The sequence below is a fragment of the Glycine max genome, chromosome 18 (assembly GCF_000004515.6).
Source record: "Glycine max cultivar Williams 82 chromosome 18, Glycine_max_v4.0, whole genome shotgun sequence".
NCBI classification, from domain to species: Eukaryota; Viridiplantae; Streptophyta; class Magnoliopsida; order Fabales; family Fabaceae; genus Glycine; species Glycine max.
In genome coordinates, this window is record NC_038254.2 from 48654640 (window position 1) to 48664422 (window position 9783).

Genomic DNA, 9783 nt, shown 5'->3' on the forward strand with positions numbered 1-9783 from the left:
AAAAACTCGATGAGGTTGCCTGCACAAGCATTAAAAGATACATGACATAAATCAGAAAGCTAGTCATGAATTAATAGCTCTTATCTATTATCAGAAAGATATCAAGCTCAACTTTCTCAAGACATTATTACTCTTTTTATATAAAGTAATTTTTTTAAGAGTTATATTAACTAATCCTCAAATATCAATTTTGAATAATGGCAAAAGAAAAAAATAATGGCATAATTCTAGTAATAAAGAATCACTAACCACTATTTGACAACAAATGAAACAAAAACAACGCCAGCAGCCACAAAAATATATATAATATACAAGACAATAAATACATACAATTCATACGGACAATTTTTTTTCTTCTATATTTGCCACCATTTCCTCCTTTCCATGGTCTTGACAAGCTCATTTGCTAATGATGCAAAATTTTCAGCTCCACTTTGCAGTTCAGCAGTACGTTGGCTGATTCTCTGAATCAAATTTGAACAGTAATAGTTTATTTTGACACTGTTTATGAATAATGATAATGATACTTTCAACATAAGAAATCTATGATCCATGTACTAAAAACTAGAGAGTAGAGAGTGAACAAAGATGTTTATAATTAACAATAATAGTTGAAAACTAGACAAATGACAACTTCCATGTCAAAGCAACGACTACCGAGGGTCTATAATGTTTAAGAGGGAAAAAAAGGTCGACTTAAACATGCTTTTAGTTCTTGGAAATATGATATTTTTGTTTTGGTCCCTGAACTTTTTTTATTTATTTTTAGTCCCTAAAAATTATTACGACTATCCATGTTTGTTTTGAAGAATTAACAGCAACAAAGTTTTGTTGTAGAAGTTATGCAAGTTGGCATGATGAGATCAGACAAATTTCTACCTCCAATTTTTCCTGCCTCTCCATAAGCTTGTTTCTTGCTTGGGCAGCAACTGAAGCAGCATCCTGAAACCAGGCATTGATTAATAAATTAACACATCGAAATCAATAGTGTTAAAAGACAGAAAGGATAGTCAGCTTAGCATTACCCCAGTTTTTCTATAAGTAGCCATAATTTCTTCAGGTGTTCTAAGTCTTGGCTTTATATCATCATTATTGGTCCCTCCTTCAAATAATTTCTCTCTATCTTGCAACTTATCTGCAGGTAGAAGGAAGAAACTGTCACTAATCTTTGTAGTTAAAATGTGATATATGTTTTGAAAGTGATTTACCTTTCTGTTTATTTTTAGCATCAGGAGATGAAGTAGAAGCCTTAGGTATGGGCTCATCTATTTCAATGTCATCTGTGCCAAAATATAGCATGTTTTGAGGCTTTGTTTTTTAAAGTTCAAACTTCAAAGTGTGAAAGTATTCAAATTATAAAAAATAAAAAACACTAAATGTTTAAAGAAAAATGTAAACCTATATCAAGCTCCACTTCTTTATTATCTGGGATTGCCACTGTTGGAGGTGAATCAGGCAAGGGGGGCTTAAAGAAAATGTCTTCCAAATGACCAAAATTGGAGGTTGGAATTTTAGTCACATCTGTTGGAGTGGTTTTTCCTCCTTTAAACCCTTTGACAATACCACCTAGAATCCCCGGCACCACGGTCTGTGCCAAAACAGTTAAGCTAATCAAACAGCTTTTCAATGGTGGGAACATTAGGATGACAAATAAGGCAAATCAGAGAACCTCATACCTGTTTTTTCTTCTGATTTGAAGAGAATCTAAAGGCAGCATCAGCAGCGGCTGCAAGAACTTTATCATGAAGACAAGGCAGATGCTCCGGATTACTAAAACAGAATAGAATTGTTATTCAAGTTTTTCTTCCTTATTTCTACAGTTTAACCAGATGTCCACAATGTTATCTCTTCATTACAGGATAACAAATATACCTGAATTCATTTTCGCCAGCCAGTAATGACATGAATGCTAATTCAGAACTGTTAGCCTGTAAGTTATGAATATAAGATGGGTGCTTTGAAGACCAATAATTGTATACTTTGAATTTTACTAAATGTTTTTGGCCAGAATACTAAAATATGTTTTACACTATCCAGAGGAATGGAATTCCTGACAATTTTGAAAGTTCTAGAGAGTATTGTACCAGTACTATCTGTCCATGATCATCAGAACACATGGTTTTATCCATATTCACTTTATAATTCCACCTTAAAATTGACAATAAAGAGCTTTCCGCAACCAATTCCAAATCTGGTAAAGACCTGTTCAAAGCCAAGGGCAAAATAAGGGAGAACACCAAGAATTTAGTATTTCAAAGCAACTTTTTTTTTGCTAGAATCCATATAGTCCTATTGAAAATACACCCCCAACCCTTCAGAAAAAGAAAAAAAAAAAACTAGCACTTTCACCTGATTTCAAATGTTCCAGTCTGAAGCAATGATAGAAGCCCATAAACTTTGTCATCTTTCTTAAAAAATGTAGTCCAATAACAAGATTTAGAATGTTTCACTTTTTTAATTGGTTTCTTATGTCCCTGTAAAGAGTATACCATATATGTCAAACTCATTTGCATACAGACTTACAATGTGAATGCAAATTGTGAAGTGATAATGAACTCAAGAACCTGTATCAAAGATTTTGCAGAGAACAAGCGCAATGAATTCTCGCAGCATAGCAGAACAAGTGGATCCAACAGTAAATCTCCAGAGTGTGAGCTTTCTGAAGAGGGCAGACCAGCTTCTGATGAATTTACCCTAGTTGATAAGGGTTCTTCCTCCTCATCAGGGCTAGCATCAGCAGTATTCTTCACAGGTTCTTCCTGCAGCTTGTCATTTGATGCTTCAGACGCTGAGATGCTACCCTCTGGGGTACAAAAATCTATTAGAATTTCCAATGATATGCTAAATGCAATAAAACTGAAAATATGTTGTGTTCTTGATGAAACTTGTACTTGCCTATAACATACATTGAAATTGCAGTGGATTCCTTCACTTGTAATGGCCGACTGCAGATAATTTTTCCACTATCACTATCAACTATATTAATTTTTCCATCCCGGGATAACACAAATAGTATTTCTTCAAGAGAGTTGCCTGAATCTGTTTCTGATTGCTTTAAACTATTCACACCACTTAGAAAATATGCTTCTTGTTTCCAAACCAATGAAGTAATTGGTGAACTAGAGCTAGGTACACCATCAATCAAGAACAAAACTGACAATGAAGTCATATTACAGACTGCAATCTGGAAAGAAGCAATTATCCAAGATGAATCAATTGAGAGATCGGACACTTTTACTTATGATCATATAAGAACAAGAAAGACAAGGTGAATTAACAAGTAGTCAGATGATACCCACACGGCCACTTAAAAACCCAATAGCAAGTTTGGTTCCAGAATTTGCAAATGATAATGCTTGCACAGGAGAATCCAGAACAGAAAAGACAGAGCTACAATAAGGTCCTTTTCCTTGTGGAGCATCAAGGACTGCAATACATGTTTAGCAGCACAGCATAAGTCAAGGGCAAAAAAACATAAATGAAGAAGGTAGCCTTCCATGATGGCGAGAAACATCTAGGGATCACCTTCACTTTTTGTTTCTGTGACAAAATGGAAATTTCGTCCACCAGAGTGGCCTTTGAGGTCATAAATGCGAACCTATTAAAGTCATCACAGCAAAGGAAGTCAGTACAGAACAAATATTGCATTGTGTCAGATAGAACGACATATTACGAAAGATATCTCACAAGACCACATTCATTGCCCACAGCCAACAGTAAGGAAACAGAGCAGAAGTCCAATTTTGTCACTTGAGCATCTGAACCAGCCACTTTTATACCATTCACCTACCAAACACACAGGAGATTTGTGACATTTTATATGTGGAAAAGTAAGGACATTGTCCTTTTTTTGTGTGGATAAAATAGACGTGGAATGCTTACTTCTCCCTCTATGTAGCAAATATAAGATAAGACTGCATGTGTGGCATCACACACAAGGACAGATCCATTAGAATAACCCACAAAATAAACTCTCTCAACCACAGCACCTTTAGCCGTGGATGATAGACTGGGAACACCCCCAGTCAAGGGCCAATTTGAAGGAGCTGATCCAGGCCTTGAGCCAGTTCTCATTGCTGAGGCTACCTAAGATAAAGAAATAAGTTGATAAAAAAATCATATAATACACAAATTAGCAGCCAGGTTTGACAGAAACTACAGGCAGACAAATAAATTACCTCAGTGAGAATTTTTGATGAATTTGACTTACTGGGCAACCTGATAAGTATTGCAACAGTCAAACATGGATCAGCAATAGGTACTAGCACTGGAAACTCCACAGCAGAAACAGATGGCGTCCTCTTTGGCTGAGATGTTAATGTGGACAGACTATCATTATCATACAAATGTAGTTGTCCAGGGTTTGTCAGTACAAAAAGTTCATCTTTGCTGCTCAACCCCATTGTTCCAGGACTTGGCAGTAAAATCAAGTCTGCAAAAGAGCCATTAAGTGTAAGGTCTGCACGATTGGTGCATTTTACGGACTCCATCCCAGATGACCATTCAAGAGTTAAAACCTGTAATGAAGAGAGACACTCTAAAGTTTAGGGAAACAATATAGACATGCTAAGAAAACATTTTAACATGTAGAAACACTGCCCATCAAAGCAACAGTAACAAGTGACCTGAAATCCCTACAACAAAGTCAACATCACATTTATTCAAAAATAACCATTGCTTAAACTTTACCATAAACTAACTGAATATATGGGAAGAAATAATGAAAACATATGGGGGGATGCTCAATTTATTAATCAGAGGGTAAGCCTGCATTAATATAAATATTTGTTTAACATTTATAAAGACTGGGTGGTGCTCAACCATATTAACAACATCATAAGGAATTTTCCATTACTTTATGTATCCTGTAGAGTCTAAGTAAAATATTTCTTCAATACATTTGGGATTTTAAGTATGATGAAACATAAAAAGAATGCCTGAATCACAACTTTGGACCAATTTTGAATGTATCACATATTTTAGTAAACTGTATAGTTTATCAAAATTCAGAAGCAACTGCCAATAAAACCAATAAAAAACAATTTAAAATGAAATTAGAAACAGACAAACAAATAACTCACAGTCAAAACTTCTTCAGATCCAATTTCATCGCCACCATAGACAAACAACTGTCCAGCACTATCACTTTGGGATTTATGGCTATTTGACCATTGTAAGACTATGACTGGGAGTCTTCTTTCTTCAGTTGAAAGTTGTAGCTTAACAACATTTTTTGAAGTTTGTTGGCCTTTAGAAGGTGCTGCTGATGACAAGTTCCAGAGAAGGATATCTCCATCTAAGTATCCCACAGCAAGAATGGACCCAGTAGAAGATGCCCAGCAAAGAGCAGTTATCTCTTTGTCACCTAGATTTTGTTCTACAATATCAGCTGGAGGATTGGCGCCCGATTCGGAAGAAGAGTTACCATCTTCATCCTTCAATTGGAGATCTTTTCCACCACCAAGGAACACAATTCTAGCTTCAGAAACATCCCAAAGAATAAGCAGTCCATCCTCAAATGCAATTAAGAGTCTGCAAAATTGAGCATAATGAGTATACTTTTTTTTACTCAACTATGTAATATCAGATCTCAGACAAGTATACGGAATATGCTAATAATATGGCAGATAAAAAAAATATGATAAGTATAGTTGTCAAGATTTCTTCACAAGCCTTCAAGTTAACAACCCCTTCTCATATAGAAAGAGTCATGACTGTGTTGAATACTGATGGAAACATTTGCTGGCTGGAAATATTTCACCCATCATTTCATTCAGAGTTCAAAGATTTAGATACAAGCCACTCATGAAATCATGCAATGCTGTCTCTAAGAATATATACAGCCATGACAAATTACACAAACTTCTTTGGAGGTTGGCTCTGCAAGTTCATCAAATGTTTGTAGTAATTTTGAAAATCTGAGAAATTATTTGAAATGATATTGACAGTGAAAAAAGAAAAAATATGAATGTTCAACTAGGAAGTTATACTCTCATTTTACAAAATCTTATTTTTCAATTTTCCAAATCAATAAGTAGCTGTCAAGTAAAAATCCAATTTATAAATGTGCCAGACAGAGAAGTAAGGCTGAAATGCTGTATGAAATACTTATATCTTGCCTGTTCCCAAAAGAAGAAGGTTGCAAAAGAACTCCAATGATTGGTTGCTCACTGGGTTCTGAAAAGCCTGCAGCTTCTGTCAAAGGGAATAAAACAATGACAATGAGCAGTTTTTAAATCAAAGAAAATCAAATAAGTATAAATGTGAAGCACAGATGTATGAATCATCTGAATAAGACATTTGAATATAGTGGTCATTTAAGATGTATAATGTATTGTGACTCAGCATTATTGATCTTAGTGCTGACCATGTTTCCCTTGTCCAAGAAGTCCAACATAATTTCCATGCAAAAGATAAGAGTGTTAGGTATTGAAACAAGTCTACACTAGGAGAAATAAGGGAGAGAGTAAGGGATATGTGATGGAAGCAGCGAAAGAAAGTAATGATAGAATATTTATTTGATACTGAATCACAGATGAGCTGTGTGCATAAAGAACAGACAGCTGTCAGTATGTGAATGGAGAAGATCTATGATTAGAGGGAGAGAGATGAATCCTGAATATTCATTGGAAGTATATTTTTTTTTATAGCAATTTCTGTCTATGTTTACCCATTTGATCCCTATACCTACACAATCTTTATGTTTTAGTCCTACACCTAGAAATTACTCATTTTAGCCCCTACAAGTACACTTTTTAACTCGTTTAGCCAATTAGTCCCGATACATACACTTCTTAATTTATATTTAGTCCCTACAATTTTGGAAGGACTAAAGCAAATTGAAAAGTGTATGTGTAGAGACTAAAATGTAGAGATTGTGCAGGTATAGGGACCAAATGAGTAATTAATCCTTTTTTCATCTATTTTGTTACTGATTCTGTGTTTTCCTGAGGATTTTTCTCAGTTTTAAGCTCCCTTTTTGTTCCATAAATAATACCCAGTGATTTTCAGTTCCTATCATCTCAAAAGAGTATTTGAGAATTTATGATTGACTAAGATTGACAGATTGCATGTATGGCTTAAGAGAATGCAATATATTATGTATTATTTATCAATCATGATAACAAAAAACAAAAAATAAATACCCCTTAGAAATTTTGCAGACAAATTGTATGATGACTTCAAAAGTTGTCCTTCCTCAGCTTCAAATTTTATCACAGAAAATAAGCCATGCTGGTCTCCAACATAACTGCACATTATAACAGAGTAGTAATGGTATTAATCAAGTGCCTTGTAATCACAACCATTTGCAGCTAACTACTACTACAAACAAGAGGAAAAATATACAGATTTACTGAATATAAGTATTTCACTAACAGTAACTTACATGAAATGTGAACCGCTGATTACAGAAAAAGCAGTAATATCGAACTCCCATTGTAAAGAACAAACAAGGCTCCGGCTCTCAAGATTCCAAACCTGCCAAAATTGTTAAAAAAAAAGATAAAAAGACTAACTAAATGTGCTAAACTATAACACCTATAATAAGCAAGGAACTAAAAGTCTATCACCCTACTGATATAAATTATAAACCATAACTTGACATGCTAGAGTGCCCGTTCATAAACAATCACAGATATTATTGTTCATTCTACAATTAATAATGAATGGTAAGAAAAGAAGCCAGAAAAACAACCACACAATTCAGATATCAATGATAGGTCTTAAGGAGTGATGAAAACCGCACTATATAGGCTATCTAGGGGGAAAGAGAGCAGGAGAGGCAGGCAAATGCCTTTGTTTGAAAAATGTATCAACACAAACAGAAACTTACCTGGATATCATTGTCATTTAAGACACCAACTAAATGCCCCTGGTTTTGCAGGAACTGCAAATGCCAAAAGAATCCAAGCATCAATATGCCACTCACATAAGCTTAGATGGCTAAAAATTTGATAATTTTGTATCATAGAAAACCCAACAAGATCTAACTGCATATCAATTTGAGAAGTCCAATGCCACTTACCTCCAAGTATTTGTAAGGCAATTGCTTAGGAGAAACCAAAAGTCCTTCTATATTATCTCCCCCTATCACCTTAAGTCTTCCATCCCTGCCATTAAGCTACAAGCAATCAAACACTCACATCCTATAAACATCCATTTGCCTCATATTCAGTCATCACTACATTTGAAGAATCACGCATTGTCCATTACAATAATAAAAGGGTTATGTCATCACTACATTTACCGGCTAAACATATACAAGAGTTATGTCAGTTGGACTTTCTCTTAACTGTTTCTTATGACTATGACATGCATGTTTCTAACCAAAAGAACCAAAATAAACATTAATACGAAAAAATGAATTTAGGAAACACCCTCCCTCCCTTACACACCAGCAAAAATAAAGCCTCCTCAGAATTGAAAGAACTGACCTACTTATTTATCAAGGATAGTTAGAAAGAACATAACCACCAAGATGTTCCCCCCCTAAATATCTGAATTCACCTTAACCAAATAACACTTGTCTAAAACAATTATAGAATAAATGAAAAAGAGCAACTTTAAATTACTTATCAGTTACCACGGATAATTAGAATAACCCCAGATTAAATTTTTCTAAATTATTGAATCCATTTTCGTTTTTTAACCTGGTTATGCAACAGGAGCAAAGCAGACTGCAGTTACTAAACAACAACAGTACTATAAATATTAAATGAAAAATTATTTAACAATATTGTAACTTAAAAGTACTGTAACATACCCAATCAATAAAAAACAATAACAATTAACAATAAAATCAGAGAGAGAGAGAGAACTGACAAAGTCCCAATAGCCAAAAGTCGCTGAATGGGGTCAAAGGCGAGAACTGAAGCAGTCGATGGAATGCCATAGTGAATCACAATTCTGGGATCCAACTCATTTCCCTGCAAACCGCCATGCTGCAACTTATGCTGAACAAAATACAACCCAAACTCAGAAAAGAAGAATTTTTTGAAAAACAAAAGGAAACCCAGAAGAAGAAAAATGAAGTTGGATGAGAAAAAAAGGATTTTTTTTATTCTATTTTGGAATTTACGTTGGAATGGTGCAGCACAGCCTTGTGCAACAACCTCTTGGCAAACATGGATGCCTACGATGTTGTTGTTGTTGGGCGTAGGTTGTCTTCCACAGTTTGATTTGTTATGTTGGACTGATGATCATTCCAAAGCTTCGAATTTTCTTTTAGCATAAAAAATCAAACTCTTTTATTTTTTTTAATTATTATTATTCTTTAGCTCATCTGCAGGTCAATACCAATGCAATAGTTGTTCAATAACACCTTTTTATTTAAATTTAAAATAAATTCAATTTGATTATTTAAAAATATTTATCTATAAATTACATCAATAACATTAAATGGGGATGTAGCTCAGATGGTAGAGCGCTCGCTTAGCATGCGAGAGGTACGGGGATCGATACCCCGCATCTCCAATAAAGTTAAAATTTTTGTAACGATTCGAACTTTGGTTTTTATTTGTCACTTCATTATTTTTGTTTATATATTGATATTGTATCCATTCATATTTCTTGGCTGCTACATATCTGTGTTTTTTTTTACAAAATTGTACATTACAATTACCGTACTAGGTCGGTCCATAATTCGTATGTTCTTCGATCGCTTCATGTCGTCATCCACATTATATTTTCACTTCACGTTTTAAACTAGTATTTTCAACTTGGAGAAGTGAGAATATGGGCATCAAGAGACTTGATATTTTTTAAATTAGACATCTAAACTAT

At 34.5% G+C, this 9783-nt stretch overlaps 1 protein-coding gene and 1 non-coding gene across 3 annotated transcripts; one reads left to right on the top strand and one right to left on the bottom strand.

Annotated features, from left to right (window-relative positions):
* Positions 1 to 198: 198 nt before the first annotated feature.
* On the bottom strand, positions 199 to 9258 carry LOC100776508 (uncharacterized). 2 transcript variants are annotated; one of them, XM_003552208.5, is made up of 24 exons: positions 9080 to 9255; positions 8824 to 8954; positions 8027 to 8111; positions 7835 to 7888; positions 7388 to 7479; positions 7146 to 7249; positions 6120 to 6195; positions 5082 to 5532; positions 4179 to 4517; positions 3883 to 4086; positions 3688 to 3786; positions 3526 to 3598; positions 3300 to 3427; positions 2896 to 3184; positions 2565 to 2803; positions 2350 to 2474; positions 2085 to 2202; positions 1873 to 1928; positions 1677 to 1770; positions 1399 to 1588; positions 1209 to 1280; positions 1026 to 1135; positions 880 to 942; positions 199 to 464 (listed from the first exon to the last, which is right to left on the bottom strand). In XM_003552208.5, the coding sequence occupies exons 1-24, from the start codon at positions 9125 to 9127 to the stop codon at positions 357 to 359; spliced, it is 3348 nt and encodes a 1115-aa protein (XP_003552256.1). In that variant the 5' UTR covers positions 9128 to 9255; the 3' UTR covers positions 199 to 356. The 2 variants fall into 2 exon arrangements, with proteins under 2 accessions (XP_003552256.1, XP_040867635.1); XM_041011701.1 differs by lacking the exons at positions 199 to 464; positions 880 to 942; positions 1026 to 1135; positions 1209 to 1280 and having other exon boundaries at positions 1405 to 1592; positions 1680 to 1770; positions 9080 to 9258.
* Positions 9259 to 9401: 143 nt separating this feature from the next.
* Positions 9402 to 9474, top strand: TRNAA-AGC (transfer RNA alanine (anticodon AGC)). The gene has a single exon. It is a non-coding gene; the product is annotated as a tRNA-Ala (tRNA).
* The last annotated feature ends 309 nt before the right edge of the window (positions 9475 to 9783 follow it).